This window comes from Colobus angolensis, unplaced genomic scaffold, assembly GCF_000951035.1.
Source record: "Colobus angolensis palliatus isolate OR3802 unplaced genomic scaffold, Cang.pa_1.0 Scaffold201, whole genome shotgun sequence".
NCBI classification, from domain to species: Eukaryota; Metazoa; Chordata; class Mammalia; order Primates; family Cercopithecidae; genus Colobus; species Colobus angolensis.
The window spans coordinates 5,058,148-5,076,583 of record NW_012115167.1 but is presented as its reverse complement, the minus strand read 5'-3'; the positions used below and the strand labels follow the sequence as shown (position 1 = coordinate 5,076,583).

At 37.7% G+C, this 18,436-nt stretch overlaps 1 protein-coding gene across 1 annotated transcript in view; it reads left to right on the top strand.

Moving 5' to 3' along the window:
* Positions 1-18,436, top strand: part of USP34 (ubiquitin specific peptidase 34) — a 253,164-nt gene that overhangs the window by 226,416 nt on the left and 8,312 nt on the right. Inside the window, 7 exon segments of the mRNA XM_011941829.1 lie at positions 723-880; positions 3,627-3,705; positions 5,732-5,858; positions 6,490-6,597; positions 8,011-8,115; positions 8,232-8,356; positions 9,340-9,463. Of these exon segments, the coding sequence (XP_011797219.1) occupies positions 723-880; positions 3,627-3,705; positions 5,732-5,858; positions 6,490-6,597; positions 8,011-8,115; positions 8,232-8,356; positions 9,340-9,463 (826 nt within the window).

The window sequence follows — 18,436 nt, the reverse complement described above, 5'->3', positions numbered from 1 at the left end:
TTAGAAGAGCAGTCCTCTCCCAACATGTGCATATGAGTCTATAAAATCACAGCTAGTGATTTTACTAAAATGTTTGTTTTTACTTTTTATTCAATCAGGAACTTGGACTGAGCATCATTCTAGAAAAGCATTTTAAATGTTGGAACAAAGGATTACCTCATATGCACTACTAATTTAAGGATTATTTAGGCATTTAAAATCTTTGTGACAAAGTAATGATTTCTCATTAAAGAAAAAGTAGGTAGGAGATGGTGTGACATGCCTCTGGGTTTACATTTGAAGTTACAAAAGTAGTGCTTTAAGCAGTAGTAAGACTAAAAATGAATTGTATTCACTTACAGTTTTTACTCTTTCTAAACTTGTATTTTAAGATTTGCTGAGTTCTTTTAGTGTTTATTATTATTATTATTATTATTATTATTATTATTATTTGTATTTTAGTAGAGACAGGGTTTCATCATGTTGTCTCGGCTGGTCTCGAACTCCTGAGCTCAGGCAATCTGCCCGCCTTGGCCTCCCAAAGTGCTAGGCGTGAGCCACCGCGCCTGGCCAAATTTTTTTAAATAGAATTTGTTACTAATTTTATAACTATCTCTGAATGGTAGTATAATCTGACTTATTCGTATAGTTTTAAGGGTTGGTTAGTGAACATAGAAATGAGAAACTGACCCTCTAAAATGCTATAGGGTTAAAAGATCATATGGCTTATTTGGATTTTTTAGGCAGTAGAAGAACTATTTAACCTGATGCAGCTATTTATAGCTCAGAGGCCAGATATGAGAGAAGAAGAATTAGAAGATATTAAACAGTTCAAGAAAACAACCATAAGTTGTTACTTACGTTGCTTAGATGGCCGCTCCTGCTGGACTACTTTAATAAGGTAAAAAGATGTTTTTAGTTTTGTCTTTTTTCAAGTGAGATGAGGACCATCCTTTTGATGTTATTTACATTGGGGAAGCATTTGTGCATGTAGCCACTTTGGAAGAACTTAACATTTTAAAGGTTCATGAACTACTTTTAAACAGTTTTTGATCTGGCTTTGGTTTGTATTTGTGTATGTTTTATCATTTTAGGGTTGAAAGGAACCTTAATGTACAGCCTTTTACCCAAAGCTTGAATTGTCTTGTTTATGGCAATTTGTCCTTAGACTTGATAGTTCTGTTCTAGAGGCCTCCAGAAAGTTTTCTGCACCTTTGGATGAGTCTTTTAATGTTTTACATTCTGTTTAGCCCAAATATATCTATCTGGCCTTGCTATACGACTTGGCCAAAATTATAAAACATAATCTTTATAATTAATTTTTCAGAACTACAGAAGTTATTGAATGGTTACGGGAACTACTACAAATTACCCTTAATTCCCCTTACCTATAGAAATAAAGTTCAGGCTAATTTCTTAAAATTCTATGTATTACATCTAAGATTTGGAAATGTTTTTTATTAGGCACTTTTTAAAAAAATGGTACTTTACTGAAGACTTCACTGTAATATCTTAAGCTACTCAATCTAAGATGAGGTTATTTCAGATTGTCTTCTTTGGAAAGCTTTCAAATGTGAGTCTTCATTAGTAAACAATGAAATTATGCCATTGCTGAGGTTTCTTAAAGAAATTGTTTTTAAATTTCGGATTAATTTTGAATACAATTGTTTTCCCAGGGTTTACTACTTAAAACTTTATTTCAAAAAAGATGTAGAGCAGCCTGGGCAGCATAGTAAAACCCCATCTCTATAAAAATAAATAAATGAGCAAATACATTAGTGTGCGATGGCGTGCACCTGTAGTCCCAGCTTCTAGCAGGGCTGAGGTGGGAAGATCCTGGAGCCCAAAAGGTGGAAGCTGCAGTGAGCCATGATTGTGCCATTGCACTCCAGCCTGGGTAACAGAGCAAATCTCAAAAAAAGAAAAAATGTGATTTGGAGATTTCTTAACTCTTCTTGAAAAAGGAAAGGAATAAAGTAGAAGGAGTTCCAGTTGTAATCTATAACAACATTTTTCTGGTATCTAATAAAATAAGACCTGTTAACAGTAATATATGACTATGTGAGTAATTACAGTCATATATTGCATAACAACAGGGTTATATTCTGAGAAATGCATTTTTAGGCTATTTCATCACTGTGCAGACATCAGAGTGACTACTCACACACAACTGGATAGTAGCGCCTGCTGCACACCTAGGATATATGGTATAGCCAACTGCTCCTAGGCTGTAAATCTGTATAACCTGTTACTACACTGAATACTGTAGGCAGTTATAACGCAAAGGTAACTATTTGTGTATCTAAACATATTTAAACATAGAAAAGGTACAGTAAAAATATGGAATAAAAGACAGAAAATGGTACACCTGTATAAGGAATTTACTGTGAATGATGCTTGCAAGACTGGAAGTTGCCCTGGGTGAGCCCGTGAATTAGTGGTGAGGGAATGTGAAGGCCTGGGACATAACTGTACCCTACTGTAGACTTCACATTGTACACTAAAGCTACACTAAATTTATTTTAAAATACTTTTTCTTTAATATTAATGTACCGAACTTTTTTTACTTTATAAATTTTTTTAATTTCTTGATTCTTTTATCATAACACTTAAAACACACATAGCTGAACAAAAGTATTTTTTTATATCTTTGTAAGATTTTCATATTTAAAATTGTTTATCTTTTTAAATGTTTTTGTTAAAAACTAAGACATAAACACACACAATTAGGCTAAGCCTGTGCAGGGTCAGGATCATGAGTATCTCTGTCTCCCACCTCCACATCTTGTCCCACTTGGGAGGTCTTCAGAGGCAGTAACTAGCTTAGAGCTGTCATTTCCTCTGACAATGATGCCTTCTTCTGGAGTCCCTCCTGTAGGGCCTAAGGCTGTTTTACATTTAACTTTTTTTTAAATAAGTAGTAAAATAATGATACTACAGTAAATACATAAACCAGTAACAGTCATTTATTAACATTATCAAGTATTATGTACTGTACATAGTTGTGGTATACTTACAAGACTGGCCAGTACAACAGGTTTGTTTATACCAGCATCATCAGAGACATGTGGGTAATGCATTGTGAGTGTTACCATGGCTGTTAAGTCACTAGGCTAATAGGAATTTATCAGCTCCATTATAATCTTATGGGACCACCATTGTGTTTGTGATCCATCATTTACCAAAATTTCATTTTGTGGCACATGACTGTATTATATAAACTATTTTCGAGGCTGACACATTTTTAGTATTTTTTTCTTCATGTTACTCTTTCTTAATAACCAGCTGGTTAGTGTTTAGATAGTATGGGTGAATTTTATTATTATCTAGAATTTAACCATCAGAAGATGAGCCCATTATAAAAACCAACATTGTTTATGTGGAAACTTTAAAAATATTTCTATATCTTCTGCCATTATAGATAATTAAGAGTTGATAGATATTAATATACATAATCTTTTTTAGAGTTTCTTATTTAATATTATTTCGTTATACTACATTTCCAGGAAACAGATGTAGCAGTCTCTTTTCTGTAGGTAGGAAAGCAGAGAGCTTAAATGACGATTTTATTTCTGTTTATTTTTTCATCACCTAAGTGTTGTGTTCTTATTCAGAGTTCTCAAACTGAACTTTATGTTTTCTTCTAGTGCCTTCAGAATACTATTAGAATCTGATGAAGACAGACTTCTTGTTGTATTTAATCGAGGGTTGATTCTAATGACAGAGGTAAATATTTTATTGCATTTTACTGTGTGGATGTATCTCATTTTAATGTTCTCACCAAGACTTCTTATTTTATAGACATTTAGAGTTTATGGTAAACTGTTTTACAGGTGGCAAGGTTTTAATTATATAGATCAGTAAGCCTGAATTTATATTCCAAGAATAATTAGGTAGTAATTTTTAGGATGCTGTTTCTTTTTCCATAGTAATTCCATACTTTTCCCATCATTTTGTATTTAGAACAGCCAAGTGAAATAGACTAGTTTTATTCATTTTTAGGGACAAAAATGAAATACATGTGATTTAATTAAGGGCACACATAATTTCCCAAAAGCCTACTTACTTGGCAGAGTATAGAAAATGAGGTTACCATTGTGAACCCAGAAAATCTGAGACAGGTCTCAGTTAATTTAGAAAGTTTATTTTGCCAAGGTTGAGGATGCGCCCTTGACACAGCCTCAGGAAGTCCTGATGACATGTGCCCAAGGTGGTCAGGACACAGCTTGATTTTATACGTTTTAGGGAGAGATGAGACATCAATCTGTAGGTAAGAAGTACATTAGCTCCGTCCAGAAAGGCGGAGACAACCCAAAGCAAGGCCCCTCCCTCCTCTGGGGCCTTCCCGGTCATAGGTACGTGAGAGACAGATGGTTGCATTCTTCTGAGTCTCCGATAAGTCTTTCGAAAGGAGTCAGTCCGAATATGCATCTATCTCATTGAGTAGAGGGATGACTTTGAATAGTATGGGAGGCTGATTTGCCCCGAGCGGTTCCCAGCTTGAAGGAGCCCAAGATATTTTCCTTTCACACCATCCTCAGAGAAAACCAGAAGGACTATTACAGGGTTAAAATCAGCCGTTTATGCTTCCTATAATTCTTGAACATCCACAAGTATCAGATGGCTACAAAGTCACCAGAGGTACATTGAGCCCTTTAGCCTAATAAACATGCCAAGAGTACCATAAGAATTCAAAGGTAGGATGTTTTTTCAGTTAATGGTAATAAAAAATAAGAGAACAGGTTTACACTTTGAAGAATGTGGATTTGCAAAGGTAAGGGGGAAAACATTTAGATAAATGACAATAAGCACTGAGGCAAAGAAATATTGGTTATGTTTGAGGAAGGCTAGGTATTTAAAAAAGGTATGTGAAGAGGAGTAGTAAGCATTTCATTCTTTAAAATGCAACAGATGTTTATGCTGCTGTAGTTGTGTTTTTAGAAAAAAAAATTTTTTTAATGCAACAGATGTTTAAATGACTACCTCTGTGCCAAGCACTGTGCTAGGTATTAGGGACACAGCAGTGAACAAGACATACCTGGTTCCTGTCCTCACAGCTTACAGATTACATACTTTACAAGTACATTGTTCATATTAGGTACTGCCGCAGGTTCTGGGCTAAAAATTTTAGCCTTTGAACTGTGGGTGTTATATATAGATAGTGTGTAAGCTGTAGTGAACTGGTTGAAGAGGATTCAAAGAAGGGTGCTGTATAGTAAAATAGGGAAAAAACTAAGGGCTTAATTAAGCTAATATAGTTAAAGGAATTAAAAGATTTAACAGGCCAATATAAAGGAAATGAATTCCTACCTTTTGCAGCTGTATTTTACCTCTTTCAGGCCTACTGTTTTGAGTATGGCTGACAGTCACTTTACCATTGTCTTTGGACAGAGGCTCTGGAAAGTTAGTTAAGCTTTTGCCTATTCTCCCTAATCTTTTGTGACCTACTGCTTTGTAATTTCGAAGACTTACAATCTTAGAGCAAGTACTTTTTAAAAAAAAATGTAATGAAACTATTTCTTCAGACTAGAATATACACACAAAATAGCAGAACTCTGAAGGTGAGGAATGTTTAAAAGAGCTTACTGAGAGAATTTAACTTCAGGATAGAAAGCAAATACATTCGCTTTGCACACATGTGCACACACAGTCTGAGTCTGAAAACATCTATCATAGAGGACGAGTACTACCATTTTGTGGCTCAGTAAGTAAAAATGAAATTAAGTTTTCAATTTTTTCAAATCATTTGTAGTCTTTCAACACTTTGCACATGATGTATCACGAAGCTACAGCTTGCCATGTGACTGGAGATTTAGTAGAACTTCTGTCAATATTTCTTTCGGTTTTGAAGTCTACACGCCCTTATCTTCAGAGAAAAGGTTTGGTCATTCCTACTTCTTATTTTTTGTTAGTGCTACTGTTAGAGAGAAGGTCTTAAAATCATGTGCCCCAGAGAAATTGTTTTTATCCTAGTTTATGCACAGAAGATGAGGCTGAAGCTAGCTAACCATCAGGAAATGTTTGTCATGAACTCCTGATGTAAAGCTGGAAGGCTCTTCTATATTTTTGTACCTGGCTGAAAAATACGCAAGCAGGTATCAAGATTTCAGAGATTGGAAAACATTTCCAAACACAATAACAAGTTGGACACTTTGTAAAGATTCTCCAGCTGGAAACTTCTTTGGCTTAGATTAGGTCATTTGCAGTTTCGAGCGAGGTAACTATAAAACATACCTCTCTTATGTCCCTATAAGATAGTGTGAACTCTGAACTTCTTCATATACATTCCTAGAAAGTGGGGCCTATTATCAATGAAATATGTTCTTTAAGAAATCTAGCAGGTTTAACATTAGCAGTAATCATCTCATGAAAATGACGTAGCTTTCACCAAAGATGTTTGTGTAATTAATCTGAATTTCTACCATTAGCATTCTATAGTTTACAGTAGAAAACATTCGTGAGGAAGTTGGATCTCAGGTGGCATATTTATTTGTGCTTTTATGTTTGCAGATGTGAAACAAGCATTAATCCAGTGGCAGGAGCGAATTGAATTTGCCCATAAACTGTTAACTCTTCTTAATTCCTATAGTCCTCCAGAACTTAGAAATGCTTGTATAGGTAAGTGACTTGAAAAGTTCACCTGTGTAAAAACCTAGTGGAAGAACATTGTTGTGAGTTTTTGCGTGATGTTAAGCCTGTATTGTTTGAAAGATATTTGTGCTTTTTATGTGTAACTCTCACTAGCTAGCAGGTCCTAAGAAAATAAAGAAAATTTCTTAACTGGCTCATAATTACCCACATGATAATGGGCAGATTACTTAATATGTATATACGGTCTCCCTGACCTTAGTTCATCTCTAGCTTCTTACAGCTCTAAAATCTTGTGATCCTATGTAAGCAAAGTTGAATCATATAAATGTTTACAAGGTAGAACTGACATTCTAAAAGATAAGAGTACTTATTTCACTGTGAGTTCTTTTGCCTAAAGATACTTCTCAGTATCTGTTCTTAGGCTCTGAGTATTACATCTTTTTATTGATTGCATATTTATAATAAAATGCTAATTTGTGGCTTTTAAAAGACACCCATTTTAAGTTTATAGTGTTTTTTGTTTTGACTACCTTAGAAACTTGAGAGCCATAACTGTTTTACACTTTCTCAAAATAGCGTGGGTAACTAACTGGCTATCATGTGTAAGCAGTCCGTCTTGACGTTCTGTGTAATTGCTTCTCTAGCAAGAGGGGAAGGGCACATAAGCAATAACCTGTGATCACCAGAAACTGCCTATAGTCTGTCATCATGAACTTTATTCCTTCCTGTGTGATTGGAGAATGAGAATCAGTCCAGCCAGCATCGTAAAACATTAAAAGTAGATTAAGGGTTATCCCTTAGAGCAAAAGAATTTTGAACCTTAGGTTTCTTTCTAAGCTGTTGTGGTTGATTTTATGAGACACATAATCAATGTATGTTGAATAATCTGGGCTGACTCATGCCTGTAATCCATGCAGTTCAGGAGGTCTAGGCAGGAGAGGATTGCTCAAGACCAGCAGTTCAAAACCAGGCTGGGCAACATAGCGAGACCTCATCTCTACGAAAACAAAAAAATTAGCTGGGTGTGGTAGTGCATGCCTGTAGTTTCAGCTACTTGGGAGGCTGAGGCAGGAGGATCACTTGCGCCCAGGAGCTCAAGGCTGTAGTGAGCTGATTGCATCACTGTCCTCCAGCCTGGGAGACAGAGGAAAAAAAAAAAAATCCCTCACTGTATTTTGCCAGAAAGTATCTCATACTTAAACAAGATACCAATAAATAGTGTTTTAATCTTTTGTTTCCACATGATGCCCTATTGTAGTTAATAACTCTGCTGATCTAGTCTTGGTTGAGCATGAGACAGAATTTCTACTTGTGTCAGGAGCTTAGTTTTAGACTCATTAAACTGGTTGCAGTGAGGCAATCATAGGATTTGTAAGATTGAAAGTAGCAAGCAGATATAACCCTAATTTTTTGCTACCCAAACTTTGTTTTTATTTTCAGATGTCCTCAAGGAACTTGTACTTTTGAGTCCCCATGATTTTCTTCATACTCTGGTTCCCTTTCTACAACACAACCATTGTACTTACCATCACAGTAATATACCAAGTACGTATTTATCTAGCACGGTACTTCAATATGGTTCGCATTTAATCGTTCTGCACACTGAAGCATGGAGATTTATTTTTTCCATTTATTCTTATTGTACACTTTTAATATCTTAGTGTCTCTTGGACCTTATTTCCCTTGTCGAGAAAATATCAAGCTAATAGGAGGGAAAAGCAATATTCGGCCTCCGCGCCCTGAACTCAATATGTGCCTCTTGCCCACAATGGTGGAAACCAGTAAGGTATGTTGGGATGCCAGGAAAATCCATGTTGCTGTAGTACAAAGTAATTTGAAATTTTTCCCCTGGCACTTATGAGTATGTTAGACTTAAGTGACCAATTTTGTGGATCCTAAGAAGATTAGATTCATTTGGACTTTTTCCTTTTAGTGCTCTGAAATGTTGGTTGAACATTTGCAAAATCAACAATAAGCACAAGTAGTAAGTTTTTTTCCCCCTCAAAAACTACCTTAATAGTCTTAATATTTGTCACTAGGCTAAATTATAACTGGGTCATATATCTAAATTTGAAAAGTCATTAGGTACTGTTTTTTTTTTTAATTTGGCCATATAATCAATGACTTCTTCTACTTCCCTTAAATTATATTCCTTTGACTTAAGCATAATATCATTGATTGATAAATTTGTCATCATTTTTAGTCTGTTTCCTTTCTTCTAACTCGTATTCTAAAATAATGCCAATTCTAAATTATAGAGACAAGGTACATTGATACAGGATAATTTATCTTAGTTTCAACTTTTTTAAAAACAATTTTTCCCTTTATCTTTCTTTACCCACACTTCATTCACACTCTCCCCTGCTTGCCATCTTTGGATCTTCAGTATACTTGAGAAGTTCTTACAAGATAAAATATTTAAAATAATTAACATTATAGGAATAACTTGGAATCTATTTCAAAAGTCAAACTTAATTCATTTTTCTTCATATGTCTGTAGAGCTAAAGTGTCAAATTTTAAAATCCTACAGTAATTTTACTTTATTAAAGTATATAGAAATAATGGGTAATTTTAACTGATAGCATTTGGACACTGAATATAAACTTATGACAAGATCATAACATTACTAGAAATTTGGATTTTAAAACTAGGTTCTTACAGAATATAAATATTGAATCAGCTTTTTAGTTAAACTTATTACATTTGCACAAAATATGCTCTTTATTATACAATTTAAGTGCAACCATTTTATCATCTTTAACCTTCAGGGCAAAGATGACGTTTATGATCGTATGCTGCTAGACTACTTCTTTTCTTATCATCAATTCATCCATCTATTATGCCGAGTTGCAATCAACTGTGAAAAATTTACTGAAACATTAGTTAAGCTGAGTAAGTATAAAAGATGAGCAGTAAATTCCACTGAATTATTTTAAGCCCCTAGGCATTCAGGAAGGGGAGAAAAAATACGAGACAATCCTTTTTTTCTTTTTAAAGTGAATGTTTAAAAATATTAATATTCTTGGGAACATTTTAATTTTCATTAAGAAAACACCAACTTACTGGTTTCCATTGACTAGTTCTGCCCAGAGTTTCAGCTGGCCTATAAAGGAGTGTGGAGTAGGGCTGATCACTTCTGTACATAGAAGCCCACATCCTCCACCATCTGCCCAGCAGATTTTGAAAACAAAAAACAAAACTGCTCTGCTTAGGGAGGCAGGCTTAGAGGTGGACTTCCCCAGCCCTGATCTTGAGGGTAAGATGAGATCTATAGTGCCAGCTGTGCTTTGGAGCTGGCAATGGCAAGAGCAAACAGTGGGCTTGCCAGTGTGAAGCAGAGGTGCATATATGAGTAATTAGGAGGTAAGTCTCATAAAATAGGTGAGTGAGAAGAAGAGAAACTTGAAAACGGAGACGATGAGAAATAGAAAACAAAACCATCAGTGAATTATGTAGGTGGGGGAAAACTCAAATATCTTTAGTAATATTGTCTCTGTAGTGATGTGCCTAACAACTGTTAGAGAACTGCTCCGTTCGGGTAACATTCCTATACCTGATAAGTTTTTCAGAGACATGCAGCTCTCCTCCAGAGGTCCTCTATCTCAGGACTTCCAGAATTCTAGGCCTCTGTGTCCTCTTTCTTGACTTCATTAGGGATCGGTCAGGATCCTCTCCAATGTTCTGTAGTTTTGAGGGTGGGAAGTGACATACTTGTGGAACTACTACCCAGACCAAGAAATAAAGTATTGCCATACCCTGCAAGTCTTCTTTGTGCCCCTCGTCAGTCACAGCATTCTCCTTCCTATGGAAAAGGTTTTGATCCATTCCAGGTAGGGCAGAAGATGTGACCCTACCTTAGATTTCATTATCCACGAAGAAGGAGGTGTTAACAGCTGTCAGGGATAATTCCACTTCAGCAAAACCATCTTACTGGCGAGTGATTTAGAGCATTTTTAGATTTGAAAGTTGGTTCCTGGTAACCTGGTATTGTTAGCTGGTTTTATATATGGGTGGCTGGAATGCCAAGATGTAGGGGGATGAGAATATATTCAAATTGGACATTTCAGGATTATGCACCTGGGTCATGGTACTTGGTAAAAGGCCAAAACTCATCAGTGGCAGTAATCAAGTATAAGAAAATATTCAGGAGTTCTAGTAGTACAGCCTTGCTCCCATATGAAGAAGGGGAATTATAAAAACACTGACCTTTTAAAAAGTTTTTGGTAATTGTGTTCATATAATTTATACTAAAAGTTATGTAAGACTATTCTAGCTACTTGGACAACTTTAACCAAATACTGAATGTTCTACCCTGTTTTGGGTTGTCTTGTCAACCCAAGTGCACACTTTCAGGGAAATTAAACATGGTGGAGAAGTGGAAGAAGGGAAAGAATACTTGCCGTCACATCAGCTGAATCAACTTTTATGATATTTTATAGTCTTATCACTTTTATAACCATGTGAAGCACTATCACTGCTGGCTCATAGGGCTTAGTTCTCTATATTAGCACGATTTTATAGAACTTTCTGTAAGGACCGGGCACGGTGGATCACGAGGTCAAGAGATCAAGACCATCCTGGCCAACATGGTGAAACCCTGTCTCTACTAAAAATACAAAAATTAGCCAGGCGTGGTGGTGCACGCCTGTAGTTCCAGCTACTCAGGAGGCTGAGGCAGGAGAATCGCTGGAACCTGGGAGGCAGAGGTCGCAGTGAGCCAAGATCCCGCCACTCCCGCCTGGTGACAGAGTATGAGACTCAGTCTCAAAGAGAAAAAAAAGAAAAAAAAAACGCTTTATATAAGGAAGGAAATTTCTTTGTCAGTAGCCCGTCATTTGTGAGTGTTGAGAACTTGAAATGTGACTAAGGAACTGAATTTTTACTTTCTTTAATTTTAACCAAAATAAATTTAAATAGCCAAATGTGACTGGTGGCATGGCACTAAATATAAATCAAAACCTTTACAAATTGAACAAGAAAAAGAAATTTTTCTTGGTTAATACAGAAAATTGGACATTGTCTTAGATACAAAGTTCTTAGGTCTTTGTCTAAGACCTAAAAACAATCTTATTGTTATGTCCTCTGTAAATGGAGAGAGTTGTGTCCCATAGTTTGAGCTGACAGAATTACTTTTTCCAAGGAGAGGCCCAGGAAAGGGCTTGAGAAAAGAAAGTCCACATTAATGACCACGCAGAGTTGGTAGAGAATTTTAATTTGTATAATTTCTTTAAGAAATTATGTTTGGAAAAAAGTAATGAAAAGGGTAAGTTTAAATTGGTTATACCTTTAATCATTTGAACGTTGAGGTTTCATGTCCAAGGGCCGCAATATTAAAATATTGTGACCATAGGTGAGAACATCTCAAGACCTACATTGGATTGTAAGTCATTTCCAGTTGTGAGGAAAAGTCTTTTGTGGTAATTTTTACATGGGCAACTGAGCAGATCTTAAGATTGGTTAGAGGATAAAGAGAAGTATATAATAACTACAGATTTGAATTGCAGAGAACAGTACAGTTGCAGGTACTAAATAATAAGCGAGAGGGTTGGAGTGTTTTTGAAGTGAGTATGGTGAGGGATGGGGTTGGAGGAGACAGAAAGAAAGGGAGAGAATTCAGGAAGGGTGAACAGAGCTGCCAACTGCCGTCTGAAAAAACAGTGTTGGCAACCACAGTATTTTGATACTTAAAAATAGCAGAAGCCTGGGCAACATGGGGAGACCCCTTCTCTACAAAAAAAATTTTTTTTTAATTAGCCACACATGGTGTCACACACCTGTGGTCCCAGCTACTCGGGAGGCCGGGGTGGAAGTATCACGTTAGCCCAGGAAGTCAAAGCTGCAGTGAGCTGTGATCAGACCACTATATTCCAGCCAGGACAACAGAGCAAGACCCTCTCTCTCTGCCCCCAACCACACCCACACACGGACACCAGGGTTTAGCCTAAAAAAGCGCTTGAAAAAGAGCAATGGTAAGAGAGACTGGCACTGCTGATTTGTAAAATAGTTATTAAAGTTATGATAGTTTTTATTTTTTAGAATTTAATACATAGTTCACAGTTCAAAATATCAGAAAGATAAATATGAAGATACCACAGACCTGTCCCCACCATTTTTAATTTTTATTTGTCCTTTTTTCAAATATAGATGTTTTTCTTCCTTTCTTTCACAACAGTAAGCTATAATGATTAAAACCGTGTAGTATATGTTCAAAAATACATAGGCAAAACAGTGGGTAAACAGCCTCAACAAACATAAAGATACATGAGGATTTGGAAAGATGACATCTCGATTTGGTGGGATAGAGGTGGTACTGACATAACTGGTGTTAGGTCTCTATGGGGCAAGTCTTTAATATGTTACTCTTTAGACCAAAATTAATAGGATGATTAAAGACTTAATTGTAGGCAGGGCACGGTGGCTCGCGCCTATAATCCCAGCACTTTGGGAGGCCGAGGTGGGTGGATCACCTGAAGTCAGGAGTTCTGCCTAGGAGACCAGCCTAGCCTACATGGTGAAACCCTGTCTCTACTAAAAATAAAAAAAGTTAGCTGGGTGTGGTGGCGGGCACTTGTGATCCCAGCTACTCGGGAGGCTGAGGCAGGAGAATCGCTTGAACTCAGGAGGTGGAAGTTGCAGTGAGCCAAGATCAACTCCATTGCACTCCAGTCTGGGCGACGAGCGAAACTCCATCTCAAAAAAAAAAAAAAGGACTTAATTGTGAAAAAAATCATTGAAATATTAAAGGAAAACATAACATCACATGAATACCACCATGAGATTTGAAAGACCATGCTACATAAGACACAAACCCCAGAAACAATAAAATAAGAAGTTGAAAGTTTTGACTACATAAAAATTGAAAATACTGCATGGTGAAAATGCCATAAACAATTAAAACACAAACAGCTAATTGGGGAAATGTTTGCATACTTAATAGATAAACAGCCAATACTGCCAATATATAAGGAAGTTTTAGGATTTGCTAAGATGGTGAAGAATGTTAAGTAAAATCAGCAAAGGACATGAATAGGCTGTTTACACACAAAAAAGTGGTAACCACATGAGAAGTTGCCCAGACTTACTAATAAAGCAAACAATTTGAGACAGTGTCACCCTGTCGCCCAGGCTGGAGTGCAGTGGCATGACCTTGGCTCACTGCAACCTCCACCTCCCAGGTTCGAGCAATTCTCCTGCCTCAGCCTCCCAAGTAGCTGGGACTACAGGTGCCCCCACCACCACGCCCGGCTAATTTTTGTATTTTTATTAGAGATGGGGTTTCACCATATTAGCCAGGCTGGTCTTGAACTCCTGACCTTGTGATCCACCTGCCTCTGCCTCTCAAAGTGCTGGGATTACAGGCATGAGCCACCGCACCCAACCTATTTATCTCTCTCTAAAAAAAAAAAATGAGATAAAGTGAAGCTCAGATGATACCCATATGGTTTGGGAAAAGAAGAGATCTTAACAATGGAGTGCTAGTCATGAGTCCCTTTGGGAGGCAATTTGGCCTTATTAATTAAAATTTAGAATGTTCGTGTCTTTGACCCAGCAACACTGTGTCCAGGAATCTACCATATTCTACTCATAAAAGTGTACAGCAATATACAGAGGATATTTATTTTCACTTTGGTTGTAATGGGTAAAACTGGAAACGACCCAAATGTCTATCAATAGGAGCTTGGTTAAGTAAACCGTAGTTCCCCTATATTGAGACACGAAAACAAACAAGATAGGAGTGTTCACTGAATTACATAAAAAAGTAAAAACAATATGCAGAATATAAATATATTCTTATAAACAAGGGGAAAATCACTTAGTACATGTACAGAAAAAGAGGAATTTTACTCTATAAGGATGAAATTATAGAATGCCTTCATTTTCCAGGTTAAATATATCTGTAAGGTTTAAATTAATTGTAATGATTATGCATTGGTTTTGTAATTTTAATAAGTTATTTTAATATTATGGAAAACTGGTACTGCTGGCCAGGCACGGTGGCTCACGCCTGTAATCCCAGCACTTTGGGAGGCTGAGGCAGGCGGATCACGAGGTCAAGAGATTGAGACCAGCCTGGCCAACATGGTGAAACCCTGTCTCTACTAAAAATACAAAAATCTAGCTGGGCATGGTGATGCGCACCACCTATAGTCCCAGCTACCTGGGAGGCTGAGGCAGGAGAATCACTTGAACCTGGGAGGGAGAGGTTGCAGTGAGCTGAGATGGCGCCACTGCACTGCAGCCTGAGCAACAGTGAGACTCCGTTTCCCCCAGCCCCCAAAAAAAGAAATAAAAAGAAAACTGGTACTGCAAATTCTGGAATGATACCATTTTTTTAGGTAACCATAGTTCACATGTGAAATCAGCAATGGACTACTCTAAATAAATCCCTAGTGTTCATCACTCTTTAATTAAATAATTTTAACGACAAAACAAGGATCTCTTTATCACCTTAAAAAAATTTTTTTTGAATTTTCTTGATGCATTAGTGAAAGTAAGCAGATTGATGTGCAAGTAACATTATTATATACCTAGAAAATCCAAAAATTTCCAAATATGTGGAATTAAAATGTAGTATAATTACAAAAAGTAAACATATAAAAATTCCAATTATGGAACTCACAACTGTGATTCACACTTCATCTCTGTGATATCATGATGGTGTTGACTGGGGAAATGCCTGGTTAGCTGTTTCCCAAAAGCCTTCCTAGGGTAAATACACTTCAGTGCAGATCAGAAGCCAACTTTTTACCAGCTCACCAAGAGTAAATCCTTTTATGCCAGGCTAATACACAGTAATTACATTCAAGAGACATATTTATAATCCCAAAGTTGGTTACCAGTTTATAGAAAGGAAGAACTGGCACAGGATTTGTGTGTTTCATCATAGGGCCATCAGTCTTTTTCAGTAACCTCCATGGGAAGCCAGACAGGTAACAGTAGGTTGATTAGTGGTTGTGAAGTCAGAACAAGGGGAACTGGACAAATCAGTTATCTCATATCCTTACAGTATCTTAATGAATCACTCACAGTAGAGCATTAGTCATGGGCTTTCACCCAATGGCTAAAGCCACCACTTCCCCTGGATAATGCTTGGATGGGATTAAACACTCCTATAGAAAACTAGACAGAGAATCATGACACAATTCAGATTTCATATATATATATATATATATATAACATACAAAATATTTCATCCTCACAGCAATCACAGAAGTACAAATAATTCAAAATACCATTTTACCTACAAAAGCAGTTTTTGTTTCTTTGTTTTGAGACAGCGTCTCACTCTCTTGCCCCGGCTGGAATGCAGTGGCACAATCTCTGCTTACTGTGACCTCTGCCTCCCAGGCTCAAGTGATTCTCCCATCTCAGCCTCCCAAGTAGCTGGGATTATAGGCACACACGCCACCATGCTCAGCTAATTTTTGTATTTTTAGTAGAGATGGGGTTTTGCCATGTTGGCCAGGCTAGTCTGGAACTCCTGACCTCAGGTGATCCGCCCATCTCAGCTTCCCAAAGTGCTGGGATTACAGGTGTGAGCCACCGTACCTGGCTGGTTTTTAAAAGATATTTTTTTTTTTTTTTAAGTAACACATCCAGTAGCTTCTACAGTATAAGCTGTTACTAATGAGGAAAGGGTACGCTTGAAACAGTTTTTTGTTTTGTATATTCCTTCACGCGTGGGGATGGGACAGCTTACAGACCTTGTTCAGGATACCTGAAGTCACAGGGTGAAGAAAGTGGTACAGAAGCCAAGATATTTTAGATGTGCCCATCCTGTTTACAGAGGCAAAGCTTAGATGTGTGCCTGAGAACTTTGGTGATTGCATCTTCCTGTGCTTTGCATCCCGTTAGTGAGACACTCCATAAGGTATTGGAGGAGGCATGCATGGAATAGGAGGGCATTGGCCTTTAACTTGAGCCACTGAACCAAGGGGCTCCTTACCCCCAGTGCTTTGCGAAGATGCTAGAAAGAAACTGAAACTCACTTGCTCTGAAGGGGTGGACTTCCAAAGGTGTTGCAGTTTTGAGAGGAAACAGGTAGGACTCTGAGAAAGGTGTCTTTAGCTCTCCATGGGTGGTGGTATAGCGTTTTCCTGACTGAACTGTTCAAGAGAGTCTAGGGGAAATAATTTTTATATTAGTAAGTACATATGGTTCTTACTGTGTTACAAACTAGTACATCAAATTGATGGTTTCCCAGATGTTATATTGCCTAAAATAAGGCTCAGGTAGTATTAGCCTCTGAAGTGAATATAAAGAAAAGCATTAAGTAGACGGGTGTGATGATTCAGTTCTGTAATCTTAACACTTTGGGAGGCCAAGGCCAGAGGACTGCTTGAGCCAGGGATTGGAGACCAGACCGGGCAACAGCAGTTGCTACAAAAAAAAAAAAAAAGGCAGGCTTGGTGGCATGCACCTGTAGTCCTAGCTACTCAGGAGGCTGAGGCAGGAGGATCACTTGAGCCCAGGAGTTCAAGGTTACAATGAGCTATGATTGGACCACTGAACTACAGTCTGGGCAACAAAGCAAAATCCTGTCTCAAAAGAGAGAAAGTATTAACTAAACAATAGTATAGGTGATGGCAGATGTGAAGAAAATCATGAAAATGCTAACAAATGGACTGAAGTGGAAAACATTGAAAAGCTTATGGGCTTTAGAATCAGATAAATCTGGGGTAAACTACAGTGTGAACTATATCAATACTGACTTTGGAATGAATTTGAGAGGATTATATAATCTCTGAGCCTGCCTAATTTCCTCATCCAAAAGAAGTGCAAAATTAGGATAAAACAGTGGCTCTCAAAATTGATGAGAAAATTTAATGTAATGATCTGACATGCCTGGAAAATATTTATTTTCTTCTTTAATTGTTGTTGTTGTTGTTTTGAGACAAAGTCTCACTCTGTCCCCCGAGTACAGTGGCACGATCTCGGCTCACTGCAACCTCTGCCTCCAGGGTTCAAGTGATTTCTCTTGCCTCCGCCTCCTGAGTAGCTGGGATTACATGCCCAACTAATTTTTGTGTATATATATATTTTTAATAGAGTCGGGGTTTCACTATGTTGGCCAGGCTGGTCTCAAATTCCTAACTTCAAGTGATCCGCCAACCTTGGCCTCCCGAAGTCCGGGGATTATAGGCGTGAGCCACCACGTCTGGCCTATTTCCATCTTTACTTGTAAAATAGAGATACTTATACCAGAATGCCACTTCAAAGTGATTAGAGATCATAAAAGGCCTCCATGGTATTTTTTGTTTGTCGTGGTAGTGCTGGCTTTTTGGTAGTTGTGGAAAATAGGTATAGAGATTGCTTTTATATTTAGCTGGACGTGATGACTCACACCTGTAATCCCAGCACTCTGTAAAACTGAGGCAGCTGGATCACTTGAGCCTAGGAGTTCAAGAGCGGACTGGGCAACATGCCAGAACCCTGTCTCTACAAAAAATAGAAAAATAAGCTAGGCGTTGGAGGTGCACACCAGTAGTCCCAGCTACTCGAGAGGCTGAGGTGGGAGAATCAGCTGAGCCTGGGAAGGTCGAGGCTGCAGTGAGCCAACATGATGCCACTGCAACATGCCTTGGGCAACAGAGTGAGACTGCCTAAAAAAAAAAAAAAAAAAGATTGTTTAGGACTGGGTGCAGTGGCTCATACCCATAATCCCAGCACTTTGGGAGGCCAAGGCAGGCAGATAACTTGAGCTCACGAATTGAAGATCAGCCTGGGCAACACGGTGAAACCTCATCTCTACAAGAAATACAAAAATTAACCATGTATGGTGGTGCACACCTGTAGTCCCAGCTACTCAGGAGGCTGAGCTGGGGGGATGGCTTGAGCCCAGGAGGCAGAGGTTGCAGTGAGTCA